General features: G+C 42.9%; 1 protein-coding gene across 1 annotated transcript in view; it reads right to left on the bottom strand.

Annotated features, from left to right (window-relative positions):
- The window catches only part of LOC139368217 (potassium voltage-gated channel, subfamily H (eag-related), member 4b), a 64969-nt gene that overhangs the window by 32722 nt on the left and 10920 nt on the right, over positions 1 to 21327 (bottom strand). Inside the window, exons 2-4 of the mRNA XM_071106875.1 lie at positions 10669 to 10902; positions 9374 to 9499; positions 8960 to 9090 (exon numbers count right to left, since the gene is read on the bottom strand). Of these exons, the coding sequence (XP_070962976.1) occupies positions 8960 to 9090; positions 9374 to 9499; positions 10669 to 10902 (491 nt within the window). The remainder of the gene's footprint in view (positions 1 to 8959; positions 9091 to 9373; positions 9500 to 10668; positions 10903 to 21327) is intronic.

Here is a 21327-nt window from a genome sequence, read left to right as displayed (position 1 = left end):
CATCTACTGGAAAGCATTCCCAGAAGAGTGGTATAGCAGCAAAGGGGGGAACCAACTCCATATTAATGCCCATGATTTTGGAATGAGATGTTCGACAAGCATGTGTGCACATACTTTTGGTCATGTAGAGTACACAAAACATTAAAAACACATGCTCTTTCCATGACATAGACTGACCAGGTGAATCCAGGTGAAAGCTATGATACCTTATTTATGTCACTTGTTAAATCCACTTCAATCAGTGTAGATGAAGTGGAGGAGACAGGTTAAATAATTGAGACATTGATTGTGTATGTGAATGGGCAAGACAAAATATTTAAGTGCCTTTGAACAAGGGTATGGTATTAGGCAGGGGCACAACTTTCCCTTGGGATGGGGGACGGCCCCCCACATTCTGAAATTGAGAGCAGAAACTGGCTTCTCCTTAGTTGACTGATCTAGCTGGCAAGATAACTGTTTTTTGACAGAAAAATAAATGTTTATTCCCAGTGCTGAGCTAGTAGTGTAACTGACATTCTATGTTAGCTAATGTTTCATCCCCTCTCGACTGAAGTGAATGAAGACCTAGCAGCTAGTTAGCTAGCTAGCAGCTACCACAGCCAGTTCAGCTCTAGCTAGCCTCTAGCTATCTGTCAGGTAGCAGCATCTGTCACATCTACTCCTGCTCCTCCCCTCCGGCGTTTGACGTCGCCGGTTTACTGACCACTGGTCCTGGGAACCATCATTACGCACACCTGGCTTTCATCATTACGTGAACCTGTGCTTCATCATTAAGCACACCTGGACTCCATTACCTCACTCATTACCTCCCCTTTATCTGGCACTCCTTTAGGTTCTTTCCCCATGCAGTATTGTTTCTGTTTTCATGTCTAGACCCTACTTTTATGTTGTACCAGTCCATGTTATGTGTTATATTAAACTTACTACCTTCTTCTCATCTCCCAGCATCTATGTTACAGTATCTACCAGCTGTTGGAAATGTATGGAAATGTTTTATTGCCTTTGTTTTGTCCTGTTTCAGTCAATTGGATGATGCACCATTGTATCATTAGAAAGTAGAGCTATCCAAATGTTGGCTAATTCTAGCTAGCTCCCTAAATGTAGCTATTATTTTTGCCTCAATCACACTAGACCTGAATGAAACGATGAAATCAGCGACCAAACGATTGAAGAACAATATTCTGACAATTATAGGACAAGCAAGAAGCTTTAAAGATTTAAACTTTTTTAAGGAAGTCTGATAAACCTTAAGTCGATTTCCAAACTGTATCAAGGGTTGATAGAGGCTTTGCCCGACACAAAACCTAGGAGACGCTATTGACGATGATGAATGGATACAGATATGTTAGAATGCCCATTCATGTTCATATAATCTCAGACATAAATTTCTGCAGTTTAAGACCATCCATAGAACATACTATATGCCAGTGAAACTGAATATCATGCACACAGAAATGTAATTATTCTGCTGGAGGTGTAAAACAAAAACAGGGACATATTTGCATATGTTATGGTCTTGTGAAGGCTAGCTGAATTCTAACAAAGAGTATGTTCTTCTATCTTAGCATGTCTGCAGATTCTTCCTTCTCCCTGTTTTTGTTTGCTTGGAAAAGTTGATAGTGGAGACTTATCAGAATAAACTGTAACCTAATATGTAAAGTGGTAAAGAAATGCATTGCCATTTCTTCTAATCCTCCCACAATAGATTAAATAAATGTCAAGGTATGTGTCACTAGATTTGATATATTATAAGATTAAGTGTATACTGTGCAACTTTCATAAGGTTGTGATGTCTTATATGGAATACAGTACAGCAAAAGGAGTCTGTATTGAAAACATGCCCACACCAGGGGAGATACAGTTCCTATTTAGGAAATCCCTAGCTCCTGGGCTGCTCAGTCCTGGCCCTGGGGGTCTGCCGTACTGTCGTTGTCACTCTGGCCTTTGCCTAACACACCTGAAACCAATAATGAATATTTAGTCTGGTTAAGATTTGAGAAAGATAAAGACAATCAAAAGTCTTTAAGTCATTTGTAAGAGTTGTTCATTTGTTAGGCTATTGGTTGAAGGTGCAACAAAATATTATTGAATTATCATTGATCTAGTTCAGTCTTATCAATCGCTAAAACATATTTTAAAATGATCTCTTACTTGTTGACTGGGCATTTTTGTGTACTTTATGTTGTTCTAAATAGAGACGGTTCGAAGGGCCATGGGTCATATTAGATTGTGTAGAAATGCAGGAAATTAGCTTAAGATACCCAGACCCCCCACCAGGTTGTGTCCCCCCCACTTCTAAAACCAAAGTTGCGCCCCTGGTAGTAGGAGCCAGGCGCAACAGTTTGTGTGAAGAACTGCAACACTGCTGTGTTTTTCACGCTCAACAGTTTCCCGTGTGTATCAAGAATGGTCCACCAGCCAAAGAACATCCAGTCAACTTGACACAACTGTGGGAAGCATTGGTGTCAACATGCCCTGGCGAATTGAGGCTGTTCTGCGGACATAAAGGGGTGGGGGGTGGGTGCAACTCAATATTAGGAAGGTGTTCCTAATGCTTGGTATACTCAGTGTTTACATACACCTTAGCCAAATACATTTAAACTCAGTTTTTCACAATTCCTGACATTTAATCCTAGTAAAAATTCCCCGTCTTAGGTCAGTTAGGATCACCACTTTGTTTTAAGAATGTGAAATGTCAGAATAATAGTAGATGTTGTCATAGTAATGTTGTCTTGTGATGTTGCTTCAATATATCCACATAAGTTTCCTACCTCATGACGCCATCTAATTTGTGAAGTGCACCAGTCCCTCCTGCAGCAAAGCACCCCCACAACATGATGCTGCCAACCCCGTGCTTCACGGTTGGGATGATGTTCTTCGGCTTGCAAGCCTCCCCTTTTTCCTCCTTACATAACGATGGTCACAACAATGGCGGTTTTGGAGCAGTGGCTTCTTCCTTGCTGAGCGGCCTTTCAGGTTATGTCGATATAGGACTCGTTTTTACCGTGGATATAGATACTTTTGTACCCGTTTCCTCCAGCATCTTCACAAGGTCCTTTGCTGTTGTTCTGGGATTGATTTTCACTTTTGGCACCAACGTGCATGCATCTCTAGGAGACAGAAAGCGTCTCCTTCCTGAGCGGTATGACGGCTGCGTGGTCCCATGTTGTTTATACTTGCGCACTATTGTTTGTACAGATGAACGTGTTACCTCTTGACGTTTGGAAATTGCTCCCAAGGATGAATCTTGTTTGTGACTTGTTTGTGTCTACAATTATTTTCTGAGGTCTTGGCTGATTTCTTTTGATTTTCCCATGATGTCAAGCAAAGAGGCACTGAGTTTGAAGGTAGGCCTTGAAATACATCCACAGGTACACCTCCAATTGACTCAAATGATGTCAATTAGCCTATCAGCAGCATCTAAAGCCATGACTTTAAACAGCTTTTCCAAGCTGTTTAAAGGCACAGCCAACTTAGTGTATGTAAACTTCTGAACCACTGGAGTTGTGATACAGTGAATTATAAGTGAAATAATCTGTCTGTAAACAATGGTTGGAAAAATTACTTGTGTCATGCACAAAGTAGATGTCTTAACCGACTTGCCAAAACTATAGTTTGTTAACAAGAAATTTGTGGAGTGGTTGAAAAACTAGTTTTAATGACTCCAACTTAAACCCTTATTCTAAAATGGATTAAATTGTTTTTCCCCCTCATCAATCTACACACAATACACCATAATGACAAAGCAAAGACAGGGTTTTAGAAATGTTGTCAAACTGAAATAGCAAATTTACATAAGTATTCAGACTCTTTCCTCAGTACATTGTTGAAGCATCTTTGGCAGCAATTACAGCCTCGAGTCTTCTTGGGTATGACGCTACAAGCACACCTGTATTTTGGAAGTTTCTCCCATTCTTCTCTGCAGATCCTCTCAAGCTCTGTCAAGTTGGATGGGGAGGGTCGCTGCACAGCAATTTTCAATCAGGTTCAAGTCCAGGCTCTGGCTGGGCCACTCAAGGACATTCAGAGACTTGTCCACAAGCCACACCTGCGTTGTCTTGGCTGTGTGCTAAGGGTCATTGTCATGTTGGAAGGTGAACCTTCGCCCCAGTCTGAGGTCCTGAGCGCTCTGGAGCAGGTTTTCATCAAGGATGTCTCCGTACTTTGCTCCGTTCATCTTTCCCTCAATCCTGACTAGTCTCCCAGTCCTTGCCACTGAAAAACATCCCAACAGCATGATGTTTCACCGTAGGCATGGTGCCAAGTTTCCTCAAGACGAGACGATTGGCATTCAGAGTTGAATGCATTCAGTTGTACAACTGACTAGGTTTCCTCTTTCCCTTTCCCTTTGCCAGTCTTGGTTTCATCAGACCAGATAATCTTGTTTCTCAAAGTCTGAGAGTCCTTTAGATGCCTTTTGGCAAACATACGGCTTCCGTATGGCTACTCTACCATCAAGGCCTGATTGGTGGAGTGCTGCAGAGATGGTTGTCCTTCTGGAAGTTTCTCTCATCTCTACAGAGGACCTCTTGAGCTCTGTCAGAGTGACCATTGGGTTCTTGGTCACCTCCCTGACCAACGTCCTTCACCCCCAATTTCTCAGTTTGGTCGGGCGGCCAGCTCTATGAAGAGTCTTGGTGGTTTCAAACTTCATCAATTTAAGAATTATGGAGGCCACTGTGTTCTTGAGGACCTTCAATGCTGCAGAAATTTTGGAGTACCCTTCCCCAGATCTGTGCCTCGACACAATCCTGTCTCGGAGCTCTACGGGACAATTCCTTTGACGTCATGGCCAATTGAATTTACCATTTAATCATTGGAAACAGGATGCAACTGAGCTCAATTTTCGAGTCTCATAGCAAAGGGTCTGAATACTTATGTAAATAATATATTTCTTTTTTCTATTGGGGTATTGGGTGTAGATTGATGGATTTAATCCAATTTAGAATAAGGCTGTAACGTAACAAAATGTGGAAAAAGGGAATGGGTTTGGATACTTCCCGAATGCACTGTTAACTGGAGAGAGAGAGAGAGAGAGAGAGAGAGAGATTCTCTGTGATCCCATGAGCATTCCTAGAATGTAAATGAATAAGTCCTGTAACTTAGGCAGCAACGATTATAGAAATCCCAACGTGTGTGTAATATAGAGAGAAGAGTAATACCTCATACTTGTGCGCATACATGACCATACACACACCACAAGCTTTTTGACCATATCCACACACTCTCTACACACATGTGCACACGCACACACACGAGCGCATACACATGACAGAGTGAGAGTGTCATCTCTCCACCTCCCTCTGTGTTGGATTTATAGTTGGCTTCCCCCTCTGTCGCACACTCACACTTGGAGAGGAAACATGATCCTCGTTCTGGGTCTCTAGGTAGATGAAAATGCCAAGAGAAACGGCTACAATTACCATATCCCTATGGTACTGCAATATATGTTACAATATACTGGCATGTTCCCAAAATATACTGTAATAATAGATGTTCATAATAATATGTTAATGACATTGTGTTATAATTATGTTATAATAATATAATTTAGATGTATCAACCTGCAGTGTGTAAGGGACAATCTATCTTTTAACATATTTTATCTATAGCAGGTAAACATCTTAAAGCTGAAATGCGCATCAGTTGAAACAGCGCCACTGTCCGCCCCAGCGCACTGTGCTATCTAACCTCCAAACGAGTTTCAATGCCATACAACACTCCTTCCATGGCCTCCAACTGCTCTTAAACGCTAGTAAAACCAAATCCATGCTTTTCAACCGTTCGCTGCCTGCACCCGCACGCCCGACTAGCATCACCACCCTGGATGGTTCCGACCTAGAATATGTGGACATCTATAAGTACCTAGGTGTCTGGCTAGACTGCAAACTCTCCTTCCAGACTCATATCAAACATCTCCAATCCAAAATCAAATCTAGAGTCGGCTTTCTATTTCGCAACAAAGCCTCCTTCACTCACGCCGCAAAACTTACCCTAGTAAAACTGACTATCCTACCGATCCTCGACTTCGGCGATGTCATCTACAAAATAGCTTCCAATACTCTACTCAGCAAACTGGATGCAGTTTATCACAGTGCCATCCGTTTTGTTACTAAAGCACCTTATACCACCCACCACTGCGACCTGTATGCTCTAGTCGGCTGGCCCTCGCTACATGTTCGTTGCCAGACCCACTGGCTCCAGGTCATCTACAAGTCTATGCTAGGTAAAGCTCCGCCTTATCTCAGTTCACTGGTCACGATGGCAACACCCACCCGTAGCACGCGCTCCAGCGGGTGTATCTCACTGACCATCCCTAAAGCCAACACCTCATTTGGCCGCCTTTCCTTCCAGTTCTCTGCTGCCTGCGACTGGAACGAATTGCAAATATCTCTGAAGTTGGAGACACTCCCTCACCAACTTTAAACATCTGATATCTGAGCAGCTAACCGATCGCTGCAGCTGTACATAGTCCATCGGTATATAGCTCACCCAATTGACCTACCTCATCCCCATATTGTTTTTATTTTATTTACTTTTCTGCTCTTTTGCACACCAATATCTCTACCTGTACATGACCATCTGATCATGTATCACTCCAGTGTTAATCTGCTAAATTGTAATTATTCACTCCTATGGCCTATTTATTGCCTTTTGCACACAATGTATATAGATTCTTTTTGTTATTATTTGTTATTGACTTGTTTATTGTTTACTCCATGTGTAACTCTGTTGTTGTCTGTTCACACTGCTATACTTTATCTTGGCCAGGTCGCAGTTGCAAATGAGAACTTGTTCTCAACTAGCCTACCTGGTTAAATAAAGGTGTTCTCAACTAGCCTACCTGGTTAAATAAAGGTGTTCTCAACTAGCCTACCTGGTTAAATAAAGGTGAAATAAAATTTAAATGTAAAAAAAAAATGTGTTATTGTTTTTGTTGAAATGGAGGAGAGGAGCATCCAGCATCGTGAAAACATTTCTTGCAGTATACTGTTTTATCGCGCATGCATCGATGTGCAATGATATCCAATGATGTCAGAGGGAACAAAACAGTGTTCGCAGTTTGAAGAAACTTCTTTGTTTTTGTAATATTGCAAACTGATGCAGCAGTTTCTCCAAGTATGGATTCCAGCTTTAATGCCATATATTCACATGCCAGCAGCATACCACCCTGCATGCCACTGCTGGCTTGCCTCTGAAGCTAATCAGGGTTGGCCCTGATCAGTCCCTGGATGGGAGACCAGATGCTGTTGGAGGGCCAGTAGGAGGCACTCTTTCCTTTGGTCCAAGGACACCCTGTGTTTAGGTGCTGTCTTTCGGATGGGACGGTAAACCTGTCCTGACTCTCTGTGGTCACTAAAGATCCCATGGCACTTATTGTAAGAGTAGGGGCATTAACCCCGGTGTCCTGGCTACATTCCCAATCTGGCCGTCATACCATCATGGCCACCTAATCATCCCCTGCTCCCAATTGGATCATTCATCTCCACTCCCCTGTAACTATTCCCCAGGTGGTTATTGTAAATGAGAATGTGTTCTCAGTCAACTTAACCGGTAATAAAAAAAATAACAGAGTTGTAGGTTTGCTACTAACCCTCTAATTAGTGATTTTTCAGCAGCCACCCAAGAGATGAGTCTGACATTGAAAATGACCTGGCTTGTGCATGCGTGTGTAGCATTTTGTGGGAGGCGGAGTGTACATGGGAACTGCTGTGTGTGCCAGTGTGTAGGTACGTGAGCTATGCGTCTCTGTGTCCGAGTGTGATTCATTCCGAGCAGGTGTGAGTGAGCCTGTATGGCGGCGTAAACAGTGCCATCTGCGAGTAGGTGGGATCGGAAGCGTGGCACCAGGCCTCTGGCAGACGAGGGGGAGGTCGTAGCACACCGATGCCCAAGAAGGGGAGAGGAGGGCCTGAAACACACCCACTCAGCCCCTGCTTTTCAGTATGAAAAATCTCTCTGGAGGCTGTATAGACATCCCAACACCCAGGGGAGTAAGAAAACCATCAGGGACATATCTGATGACCTATATAATGCAGCTGCTGCTAGTGCAGCATTGCCATGTTCAAGACAGCCACCGTAACACGGTTGTCACTAGTTAATAAAGCCACAAAGGTAGAATTATGGATAAACCCCGCCCATTTCTAAAATGTATCTTCATATAATCTGATTTGAAAACCTAACCCTAACCTTAACCACACTACTAACCTTGTCTAGCCTTAAATTAAGACCAAACAGCTAATTGGTAAAGCCAATTTTGACTTTGTGGCTGTAGAATCTGACTTTGTGGCTGTCTAGTTGAAACCCAGCAACACCCAGGGGGATAATGTAATCAGTTTCCACTCTGACCCCTAATCCACAATGCCAGTGACTCTATTACTTAGAAACTTTCTTGAGTCTCCCGGCAACCATGGCTGGGAGGCTAAGATTTTGCCATTTTAATGCTGTGACTCCAGTTTCAACCTGCAGAGGAGGGAGAAATGGAGTTTCATGTTAGACCACACCAGTGGAAATGGATGTTAGACCACACCAGTGGAAATGGATGTTAGACCACACCAGTGGAAATGGATGTTAGACCACACCAGTGGAACTGTATGATGTAGAACCTGTCTTTTGTTAGTTATTTATTGACAAGCCCAAATAGTTATTAAGAGGCTTTGAACTTCACACATCTTAGTTTTATTGGGTATTTGAAATACCCATTTATCTTTGGGATAAGTTTGAGTATATGAACTTAAAAATGACCGTTATGAATTTGGTTAAAGTTTGAATGATTGTTGTTCCTTGCTCAATAATTATCACAGATGAAGAGAGAAGCCATTTTAGTCGTCAACAAACTTATGGAGAATATTTTCATGAAAGCATAACGCACATATGTAAACCAATTAACCAATCAGGAATCAGCTAATCAACCCAATGTACCAATAGAAGAATGAATAGAGGGGGTCCCAGTACTCACACTGCCCAGGTTGACCTCTCTCTTGCCGCCTCTGGAGAACTGGCTGGTCAGATGGTAGATCATGGTCCGCCCCCGCTTCCTGGCTTCGCTGAAGTGAGAGCTGCCACTCTTCCTGCTCCGCCTCTTATCCTCTGAAACGTTCAATCACACAGTCAACTTCCATCTGTTTTTTAACATGCTTGTGTCATGTCACAAGACAATAACAAGTCTACAGCTCGGTGTCTATATGATTTAACTACTCAAACAATATCTTTGAAGTGAACACAAATGGCTGCCCAACGACATAATAAATAAATAATAATAATGACAAACAGGAGAACATTGTGGAGGGGATAAAAGGTGGTAAATCATAAACCACATCCAAACCAAAGGAAAATATTTTTTGGTGAGAGCGATTTTGAAGTTGTGGCCTACCTTCTTTCTTGTGATGCACTTTGCCGTGTGTGTCAGTGATGTCCTTGAACGAGAAGAGGAATAGGACCATCTCCCCCTTCTCGTTCTTTATGGGCACAACGTCCAGTAGGCACCAGAAAGAGGTCCCTGAACAAAGCAAACAAACAAAGATTTTTTGAGGAAAAAAAATAAGCAATGTAGGACATGATCCATGAGCTTCCTTGCATCATTACATGTGATAAATAAATAAATGAATGGAAAATGATACCGCAAAAAAAATGACGTTGCTCAGATTAAAAATGGTACTGCTGGCATCTCATTAATAACAGTGATAAAGCAGATAAGAGAAGAAAAAAACTCTTGCAACCGATTGCTCACGTTGGCTAGCTAAGCTCTGTTGGTCTCCAAGGACCATGCAATAGACGTCTAATGTTAAGGCTGAGTTTAGCCAAAGTAGCAATTCAGCAGCAATTCAGTAGCAATTCAGGTTCTCTTGCTTTATTTAGATCTGTAGACACCCAGACTATCAACAAACTTTCCATTCAGTAATTAGCAACACAGTGGTTCACATCATTTCCTGTGTACGGTTTGGGTCTCTGTTGAGGGAACATAGCTTATAGTAAGCCTGTTTCGGAGGTGGGAGAAGCTCTTAGTGCTGTGTTCTGTGTGCAAGCGTTACATCTTATTGTTGGCCACAGGACAATACTGGCAATTCGTTTAGAATCCTACTTAAAATTCAGTCATTCAGAGGCGAGTGTATGTTCACACATGGACACACACACACTCACACACACACACACACTAATTCCTTGAGTTAAACACTGCAGCCCTGTTAAACCTACTGCATAGATTCTCGTCCATATTTCCGTCTCTGCTTGCTATTAGCTCCTTCCATCGTTCATGGGTTACAGGCTCACCTCTGTCACAGCTAGAACTCTCCAAATTCAGACCTGACTCTCAAATTCACTCCAAACTCTTCACTCAGGTCAAACTGCTCAGATTGAACTCTGTCAATAGCATGGTGCATGTTGTAGTATGTAGTATGGTGATGATTTCAAATACTTTATCGGCGCTTGAATGAGTGTGCCTGGTTTAATGGACTAATAGAGTAGTCCCAAACTGCAAACCCCACCCATATGGCACTCCAGGCAAACGCTCCAAGCAAATGCTCAAAATATTTGAAAGATTTCAAATAGTAGCTGAAGCCAGGTCTGCGTCTATGCTCGTGGGGCACACTCAATCATCACAATAGAATCTCTAGAACAGACATCCCCATTAAATAGAATAGAATTCTATTTCTACGGTCTCACTCTCACCGTTCTTCTTGTAGAAGTGGACCTCAGTCTGGAACTCCTCTCGTCCCTCCAGGGCCTTCTCCATCTGCTGGGCCACGTGCTCGCTGGTGTCGTGGCCGTACAGGAAGCGGCAGCTGCACTTCTTCTGCATCACCTCGGTGCGCGCGAAGCCCGTCAGCTCGCAGAAGCCGTCCGAGCAGTAGACGATTGGGTAGCCGCGGTGGCCCTGCGCATTGCCCAGCAGGAAGTTGCTGTCTGTGGGGTCGAGGAAGAGAACGAGAATGTTTGTCAATCAGGAGTGTTTGGAAAGAACTGTTTGGTTCTTGCACGGGCTATATAGACTTACAGTAATAGGTAGGCCTATGCCTGGCTAATAGGTAGCAATTCCTGGCAGACCACCAAGCACCGGCCCGTCTGACATAAAACAATGGCTCCATCTACCCCCTTTCTTTTCCCCTTTTTTTCTCTCCATCTCATCAGCACCATGGACAGTGTCAGCCTAAACAGTACAATAGTAGTCTCGCAGAGCTTTGGTGCTGTATTCACACATTATGGCAAAATTCCAATAATCTCTCGTTCATTGCAAACGCATTGGATTGTTGTATGTATGGGCAAGAGGGACCAGTCATTTACCTTAAAATCCATTAAGGGAAGTGAGCAAGTGCACATTTTGGGAGAAAGTAGAGATTTATTGGGATCACAACCTCTATTAATTTAGCTATGCCTGCAGGCTCTACCACCACAGATTACCAAACACCAATACCTCTGCCCAGGGGATCAACCCATTCCTGTACATGTAGGGATCACATAACAATATGTTCCCATATGCCCAGTGGCAACAGACATGCTCTCCTCCCGTATTCCACAGAATAAAATAACTGTGCACCATAAGCAGTTTGTGGCGCCGAAAAGCAACAGTCAAGTACACCTGACTGTGTCTGGCATAACTGGCATTTACATCATTTAAACATCTCGGTGTTCAAGTAAGGGCCGGGATTTGGATTTACACTTTAGGTCTACATGTCCATTAGGTATATAACCTAGGTTCCTTGAGGAGGAAGGCTACAATGTTTCCAATGTAAAAAAATTCAAGTCAAAGACTGAATCAAGGCAAGCTTGACACACACCACCAGCAACTCAAAATTCCAGAGGGAGTAGGCCACACTCGGAGGAGGAGTGCAAGAGCACGACGAAGGAGAGCTAAGCAGCTGACGACACGCTTTAGACAAACTAGCGCTTTAATTGCCCGTCCTCGACAGTCAGGAAGCCATCCACTGGGGATTTTTCAAAGTGGTGACAGCCTTCACGGGCGTGCAGCGAGCGACAACAAACCCGCCACAGAGGAATTACATAAAGAGAAGCAGGCAGCAACCACCGGATCCACCGCCTCGACACCGGCAGTCAATGGAAGTTTCGTGGCGCACGGTTCCTGGCAAGCTGTGTCTTGAGAACCTGACATTTGATTGGCTATTTATGGCCCTTTGTGAACGAGTCTGAATTGGTGGATTAAAGTGGTTCGTTATGAGGACACGCTGACTGTCAATGTTTTATCGTTTTGTAGCTACAAAATGTCCGAAAACTGCACCTCACCAAACAAGTTCAAAGAGTGTCAAACAATGAGTGTCTACTGAAGCAATGCCAATAACTCCTGAGGTCTAGAGAGAAACACTGACAACATAGCAAATACTATAGACCTCCATGTACTCTTTACATGCTACCTTGTAGTCCTAACCATCAAACACTACATACATGTAGCAGAGTAGGCCTATAGACTACAGTTTGTTTTGCTAGTTTGTTTTTGCTAAACTCAACCCTTTACATCTTCAGCTTATGCAATATGGTCTAAGAATACATTCGCTAACTCTAGTCAGCAGTATCTCTATATTGTCTCCCAAGTGGGTCAAGGGTACCCCATAAATCACAGTGTAAGAATATCTTGGCACCAAAATGTTGAGCTATTCTGTACTTGAATGTATTTTTCATTCTCCGATACTGACTAACCATGCTCCCTTGCGCTGTCATCTTTAGTGTCAGATTTGCAACTGCCCCAATTGAATCAACTGTAAATACAGGAAAACCACACCGCTGCTTCACTCCAAATGTCAATGCTGTTAAAACCAATACATACCACAAGTTCCTCTTGTGGATGTTGTCATTGGGTATTGACACAGATATTGACCTGAACACACCTATCCTTAAAATCACAGCACAGAATAAAGATGGAGTGAACCCGCATTGTGGTTGTCCTTTAGCTGTGATAGATTGAATTGAGCCTGTTGGAGTATTTTCAGAATCATTTTTGTTGTATTGTTTGCTAGCTGGCTCTCATTGACTACCAATGTTGCTAAAGCTAGCTAGCTAGTTAATATAACTTGTTTTCTCCAAATGTATGTTAGCTTGTTAAGTTATAATATGAATAACTAATCTGCTGTCGACATCAGATTTGAGAGCACTTGTTAGCTCCAAAGGTAGTTTGTAGCTTTGACTGCATGCTGACAGTGCATGTAGAGCCATCCAGTGGCTAGCCACACTACAAAAATAATTTTACCAGGTTCCTGTGAAGCAATTTTATTGACAGTCCACCACAACATACCCGAGAGTCTCATTATCAGCAAGGTGTAGTATGTGTTTAATTTAATTGTGTATTAAAAACAAGTTTGAGATCATTTTGAGGGGTTTTCTTCAGTGGTTTGAATGAGGAATTAGGCTGCCCGGAAAAATATTGTCGGAGCTTGCAACAGTAAGGCTTAGGGTCAATTGTTGTCAATAAAGGCTTTGTGTCTCAAGCTTAAAATGTGTTAAGCCTGACAGTGTATGCCACTGTCTCATGTCTGAAAATATAAATTGACTTCACTACTAAGCTTCTTGAGAACTAATACACTGTAGGCTACATCTCTAAGATCACTGCCAACTCTAGGAAAAGAGGCAGTAGTTGCCTCACAACAGAGAGGGGCCATAGAAGTCTGATAGAAGTCTGATAGAAGCACACTGACAAAGCACCCAAAACATAGTGGAGTACAGCATACAGTTGAAGTCGGAAGTTTACATACACCTTAGCCAAATACATTTAAACTCAGTTTTTCACAATTCCTGACATTTAATCCTAGTAAAAATTCCCTGTCTTAGGTCAGTTAGGATCACCACTTTATTTTAAGAATGTGAAATGTCAGAATAATAGTAGAGAGAATGATTTATTCAAGCTTTTATTACTTTCATCACATTCCCAGTGGGTCAGAAGTTTACATACACTCAATTAGTATTTGGTAGCATTGCCTTTAAATTGTTTAACTTGGGTCAAACATTTTGAGTAGCCTTCCACAAGCTTCCCACAATAAGTTGGGTGAATTTTGGCCCATTCCTCCTGGCAGAGCTGATGTAACGGAGTCAGGTTTGTTGGACTCCTTGCTCACACACGCTTTTTCAGTTCTGTCCACAACTTTTCTATGGGACTGAGGTCAGGGCTTTGTGATGGCCACTCCAATACCTTGAATTTGTTGTCCTTAAGCCACAACTTTGGAAGTATGCTTGGGGTCAGTGTCCAGTCGGAAGACCCATTTGCGACCAAGCTTTAACTTCCTGGCTGATGTCTTGAGATGTTGCTTCAATATGTCCACATCATTCTCCTCCCTCATGCTGCCATCTATTTTGTGAAGTGCACCAGTCCCTCCTGCAGCAAAGCACCCCCACAACATGATGCTGCCACCCCTGTGCTTCACGGTTGGGATGGTGTTTTTCGGCTTACAAGCCTCCCCCTTTTTCCTCCAAATATAACAATGGTCATTATGGCCAAACAGTTATATTTTTGTTTCATCAGACCAGATGACATTTCTACAAAAATAACGATCTTTGTCCCCATGTGCAGTTGCAAACTGTAGTCCTTGCTGAGCGGCCTTTCCTTTGCTGTTGTTCTGGGATTGATTTGCACTTCTCGCACCAAAGTGCGTTCATCTCTAGGAGACAGAAAGCGTCTCCTTCCTGAGCGATATGATGGCTGCGTGGTCCCATTGTGTTTATACTTGCGTACTAAGTTATTTTCTGAGGTCTTGGCTGATTTCTTTTGATTTTCCTATGATGTCAAGCAAAGAGGCATTGAGTTTGAAGGTAGCCCTTGAAATACATCCACAGGTACACCTCCAATTGACTAAAATGATGTCAATTAGCCTATCAGAAGCTTCTAAAGCCATGACATCATTTTCTGGAATTTTCCAAGCTGTTTAAAGGCACAGTCAACTTAGTGTATGTAAACTTCTGACCCACTGGAATTGTGACACAGTGAATTATAAGTGAAATAATCTGTCTGTAAACAATGGTTGGGAAAATGACTTGTGTCATGCACAAAGTAGATGTCCTAACCGACTTGCCAAAACTATAGTTTGTTAACAAGAAATTTGTGGAGTGGTTGAAAATTGAGTTTTAATGACTCCAACCTAAGTGTATGTAAACTTTCGACTTCAACTGTAAGTGCACAATGTGCATCATCAACTGACAAAAACATGCGTGTGTATGTGCGTGTGTAAGGGTGAGCGTGTTTGTGTTTATACAGTGTTGTGAAAAAGTATTTGCCCCCTTTCTGGTTCTCTCTATTTTTTGCATATTTTTTATACTTAAATCAGATCTTCAACCAAAACCCAATGTTAAGTAAAGGGAACCTGTGTTTACAAATAACACTCAAATATATACACTTACTTCATTTTTTTAATGAACAAAGTTATGCAACACCCAATTCCATTGTGTGAAAAAGTAGTTGCCCCCTTACACCAAATAACTGGTTGTGCCACCTTTAGCTGCAAGGACTGCAACCAAATGCTTCCTGTAGTTGTTGATCAGTCTCTCACATCACTGTGGAGGAATTTTGGCCCAGTCTTCCACGCAGAACTTTAACTCAGCAACATTTGTGGGTTTTGAAGCATGAACTGTTCGTTTCAAGTCCTGCCACAACATCTCAATAGGGATTAGGCCTGAACTTTGACTAGGTCGTTCCGAAACAAGTTTGTTGCTTTTTAACCATTCTCATGTATACTTGATTACGTGTTTTGGATCATTGTCTTGCTGCATGACCCAGCTGCGCTTCAGCTTCGGCTCACAGACAGATGGCCTGACATTCTCCTGTAGAATTCTCTGATACAGAGCAGAAATCATGGTTCCTTCTATTAAGGCAAGTCGTCCATGTCCTGAGGCAGTAAAGCATCCCCAAACCATCACACTACCACCACCATGCTTGACTGTTGGTATGAGGTTCTTACTGTGGAATGCAGTGTTTGGATTTCGCCAGACATAATGGGACCCATCTCATCCAACTAAAGTTTGCCAAAAAGCAACCTGGAAGCACCTGGATGATCAACAAGACTCTTGGAAGAATGTTCTATGGACATACGAGTCAAAACTTTGGAATGGCCAGTCAAAGTCCAGACTTAATCCCAACTGAGAGGACCAGTTCATGCTTGAAAACCCACAAATGTCGCTGTGTTAAAGCAGTTCTGCAAGCCAGAGTGGGACAGAATTTGTCTGCAGCGACATGAGAGACTGATCAACAACTACAGGAAGCGTTTGGTTGGAGTCATCGTAGCTAAATCGGGCACAACCAGTTATTGAGTGTAAGGTGGAATGTGTGTGTGTGTGTGTGTGTGTGTGTGTGTGTGTGTGTGTGTGTGTGTGTGTGAGAGCGTGACTGTGTGGGTGAGTGTTTTTGTGTGTGTTCCGCAGTGCCTCAGTCCTTGGCCATAATCCTCTTAAAGATACACTATGCAGAAATCACTCCTCAATTTCCTGGTTGCTAAAATTTTAATAGTTTATGTAACACAACAAGCCAGTATAGTGTAAAGAATCATTATACCATCTAAACCGTTGTGAAATATTTTTCCATGTACGAAAATAAAATATTTTCAGCTATTTGAAGCTGGTGTACAAAACCAAAAATAAAAGATGAAAAAATTAAATGTAAGATTGGGAAAAATATAAATAATGTACATAGAAGTGATCTACTGTTTGTTAAGACTTGCTTTCAACGAGAATGACATATCTGTAACACACATTTCTATGTGAATTTGGTCAGGGTTACCCAAAAACTTGCATATTGCGGCTTTAAAGATCTTCCTTCAAGGATCTTGCCTCTATATAATTTAATTACACATCTATAAGGCACAGAACTGTAGATTGGAGCTAGATTCTAATGGTTACAGCAACAGACTGGAGCTAGCTACTAATGCTAACAACAGGTCCTGTGTAACTCAGTTGGTAGAGCACAGCACTTTCAGTGCCAGGATCATGGGTTTGATTACCGCTGGAGCCACCCATACAAAATTGTATGCAGGCATGACTGAAAGTCGCTTTGGATTAAAGTGTCTGATAATTGTCATATGTTGTTATTATTATTATATTAACAAACTGGAGCATGGTGCTAATGCTAACAGCAACAGACTGGAGCTAGATGCTAATGATAACGACAGCAGACTGTAGATAAGCTAACAACAGGCTGGAGCTATGGTTAGAGCAAGAGACTGCTTTTCAACTTATACATACGAGATGCTAGACTATATAGAGTCAGCCACTGTGAATGTGATACTCAAAGCACACAGATCGAGGGCCATGTCACAAAAGCTCATTTCAACCCTTAGTAAAAAATTAGCAGGCTCAGAGCAGCATTCAGACATAAGGAAGTGGATGGCTGCAAACTTTCTACTTTTAAACTCGGACAAAACAGAGATGCTTGTTCTAGGTCCCAAGAAACAAAGAGATCTTCTGTTGAATCTGACAATTAATCTTAATGGTTGTACAGTCGTCTCAAATAAAACTGTGAAGGACCTCAGCGTTACTCTGGACCCTGATCTCTCTTTTGAAGAACATATCAAGACTGTTTCAAGGACAGCTTTTTTCCATCTACGTAACATTGCAAAAATCAGAAACTTTCTGTCCAAAAATGATGCAGAAAAATTAATCCATGCTTTTGTCACTTCTAGGTTAGACTACTGCAATGCTCTACTTTCCGGCTACCCGGATAAAGCACTAAATAAACTACAGTTAGTGCTAAATACGGCTGCTAGAATCCTGACTAGAACCAAAAAATTTGATCATATTACTCCAGTGCTAGCCTCCCTACACTGGCTTCCTGTTAAGGCAAGGGCTGATTTCAAGATTTTACTGCTAACCTACAAAGCATTACATGGGCTTGCTCCTACCTATCTCTCTGATTTGGTCCTGCCGTACATACCTACACGTACGCTACGGTCACAAGACGCAGGCGTCCTAATTGTCCCTAGAATTTCTAAGCAAACAGCTGGAGGCAGGGCTTTCTCCTATAGAGCTCAATTTTTATGGAACGGTCTGCCTACCCATGTCAGAGACGCAAACTCGGTCTCAACCTTTAAGTCTTTACTGAAGACTCATCTCTTCAGTGGGTCATATGATTGAGTGTAGTCTGGCCCAGGAGTGGGAAGGTGAACGGAAAGGCTCTGGAGCAACGAACCGCCCTTGCTGTCTCTGCCTGGCCGGTTCCCCTCTTTCCACTGGGATTCTCTGCCTCTAACCCTATTACAGGGGCTGAGTCACTGGCTTACTGGGGCTCTCTCATGCCGTCCCTGGAGGGGGTGCGTCACCTAAGTGGGTTGATTCACTGATGTGGTCATCCTGTCTGGGTTGGCGCCCCCCCTTGGGTTGTGCCGTGGCGGAGATCTTTGTGGGCTATACTCAGCCTTGTCTCAGGATGGTAAGTTGGTGGTTGAATATATCCCTCTAGTGGTGTGGGGGCTGTGCTTTGGCAAAGTGGGTGGGGTTATATCCTTCCTGTTTGGCCCTGTCCGGGGGTGTCCTCGGATGGGGCCACAGTGTCTCCTGACCCCTCCTGTCTCAGCCTCCAGTATTTATGCTGCAGTAGTTCATGTGTCGGGGGGCTAGGGTCAGTTTGTTATATCTGGAGTACTTCTCCTGTCCTATTCGGTGTCCTGTGTGAATCTAAGTGTGCGTTCTCTAATTCTCTCCTTCTCTCTTTCTTTCTCTCTCTCGGAGGACCTGAGCCCTAGGACCATGCCCCAGGACTACCTGACATGATGACTCCTTGCTGTCCCCAGTCCACCTGGCCATGCTGCTGCTCCAGTTTCAACTGTTCTGCCTTATTATTATTCGACCATGCTGGTCATTTATGAACATTTGAACATCTTGGCCATGTTCTGTTATAATCTCCACCCGACACAGCCAGAAGAGGACTGGCCACCCCACATATGCTCACTCTAATTCTCTCTTTCTTTCTCTCTCTCGGAGGACCTGAGCCCTAGGACCGTGCCCCAGGACTACCTGACATGATGACTCCTTGCTGTCCCCTGTCCACCTGACCGTGCTGCTGCTCCAGTTTCAACTGTTCTGCCTTATTATTATTGGACCATGCTGGTCATTTATGAACATTTGAACATCTTGGCCATGTTCTGTTATAATCTCCACCCGGCACAGCCAGAAGAGGACTGGCCACCCCACATAGCCTGGTTCCTCTCTAGGTTTCTTCCTAGGTTTTGGCCTTTCTAGGGAGTTTTTCCTAGCCACCGTGCTTCTACACCTGCATTGCTTGCTGTTTGGGGTTTTAGGCTGGGTTTCTGTACTTTGAGATATCAGCTGATGTACGAAGGGCTATATAAATAAATTTGATTTGATTTACGTAATTACGCTGCTTAGCTGGGTACATAGCATTCTCCCTTGTCATTAGCTGACGTTAATGTTATTGTCTCATTCAGAATGAACATATTTGCACCGCAAGCAATGACCTGCACAATTGGCCATCACAGAGTTAACTCAATGCCAGTATCAATTGATCATTCAATGTAAAATCAATTAACCAATCAAAATGACCATATCTAGCTAAATGTATTCAATCTAAAACAGACTGTCTGCTCTGGAGCTAACCTGGTATTACAACACATTCTTCATCCTTAAAGCAGAATACCACAGAGGATGGTGTATCTATTATCCCACCCCTCAGCTTCAAAGACGCTCGCACGCACGCACGCACGCACACACACACACACACAGAAAGAGACAGAAGTAGCTAACCCAATCACTTCAACTGTCCACTAGCTGTCATAGGCAGCTCTTCTATTCAACCCTTAGTACTGGCCCTCAGACCCCATTCATCACCCAGTTAACAATGACGCCACCTGGTTCAATCTACTGACGCCGCTGGCCTTGTCCCCTCTTGGTTTATCTGCCTACCGCCTTTCAAGGAAAAGTGTGCGGGGAGAAATGAACCAAGGTCTTATCTCGGTTCACAGCTGCCCCATAACCATGCTACCCACAGGGTGACTGCTGCCTCCCTGCCTACAGCTACTGGGGAGGTCAGACTGGAGAGTTGACACTGTGGAAATACACACATGAACAGATAAAACACACACAAACATATACACACACCCACATATTGAAATACACACTCACAGCTGCAGATACGCACACACTTTCAGCCGTGGGCACTGTGCCACCCAGAGGGTTTCTGTCAAGTAGCAGTTCGCGGAGCCTTTGAAAGCTCTGGCGTCCGGTGGCAAGTGCTTCCAACATTGATTGCCTGCGGTAGCCTACTCATCTATTTTATTGTGCTTCTACCCATAATGAAGCAAACAAAGTTCTAAGGGAAGACCACTCAAAGGAAGAAATTAAAAGCCATCTCTGACAACAACAAAAATGAACAACTTTTACAGTGAGGGTATTGCAACAGGCCAACGCAAATTCTGAACTATACAGACAATCTGGATCATGTCAAAAAGTGACTCACTCATAAAAATGTATTCTAAATACCAAAAAGGCATTGGGAAATGAACTCAGTTGCCCTCTGTGTTGTGGTCGTGAATTAAGAAAGTTTGGCATGCGTGTGTTTGTTTGGCCCCTCTGGAAGTGGCTTTGAGGTTCATGCCTTGACCCTTTGGAGCATAGAGAGGAAGTGAGGGCCTCCCCTGCTCCAGGCAGCCTAACACGCTGATACTGTCGTTTGGAGATAGACATCATAAGCGTATTCACGACTGGACAGGAATCGCACATCAAAGCTACAAGATAAGAAAATGAAAGCGAAGGAAAGGAGTATAGTGTTTTTATGATAACCTTCAGTGTTACGGCTTCATCTGATCTTGAAAGAAAATGACATAGAGCATCTGGTATCTCCTTCCAGTCACTTACAGTAGCGGACAGGCAATAGAACCATCAATCAAAGCTTAGGGCGTCTCAAGAGATATCAGCCTTCTTACTTTAGACTACTCATCCACCTATATTGCTAGTGGAATATAGGGCTCCGTCACGGGACGTGTTCCCTACAATGAATACAGATAATTCTATCATACATTTATGTCATTCATTCGAGGGGGGAAGGAAGCTTGAAGATGGTACATGTGGACACACCTAATATTTGATAAGATAACAAACACGTGTATTTGCTGTGGTAACTTCTTCCTTGGGTTGATTTTATAACCTCTCCAATGCAAGGCTGCTTTTGCATCAATTGCTTATGTGCTCGGTCAATGTTTTTTTGGGGGGTGGGGACTTGGGGGCTCGTCCCAGATTGTAATGAAAATAACGGAAGATATGTAATCATCATGAAATGATAATATTAATGGGTTAAGACATTTTTTTCATTTCTATTTTTTTTCTTCCTGTCAATTAAGTATTTACAATATACTGTTTCATTATCCAAGGCTCACAATCACAATCCCTAATCAA

Source organism: Oncorhynchus clarkii, chromosome 16 (assembly GCF_045791955.1).
Source record: "Oncorhynchus clarkii lewisi isolate Uvic-CL-2024 chromosome 16, UVic_Ocla_1.0, whole genome shotgun sequence".
NCBI lineage: Eukaryota > Metazoa > Chordata > Actinopteri > Salmoniformes > Salmonidae > Oncorhynchus > Oncorhynchus clarkii.
The sequence above is the reverse complement of the archived record's forward strand: the minus strand, read 5'-3'. Positions and strand labels throughout refer to the sequence as shown.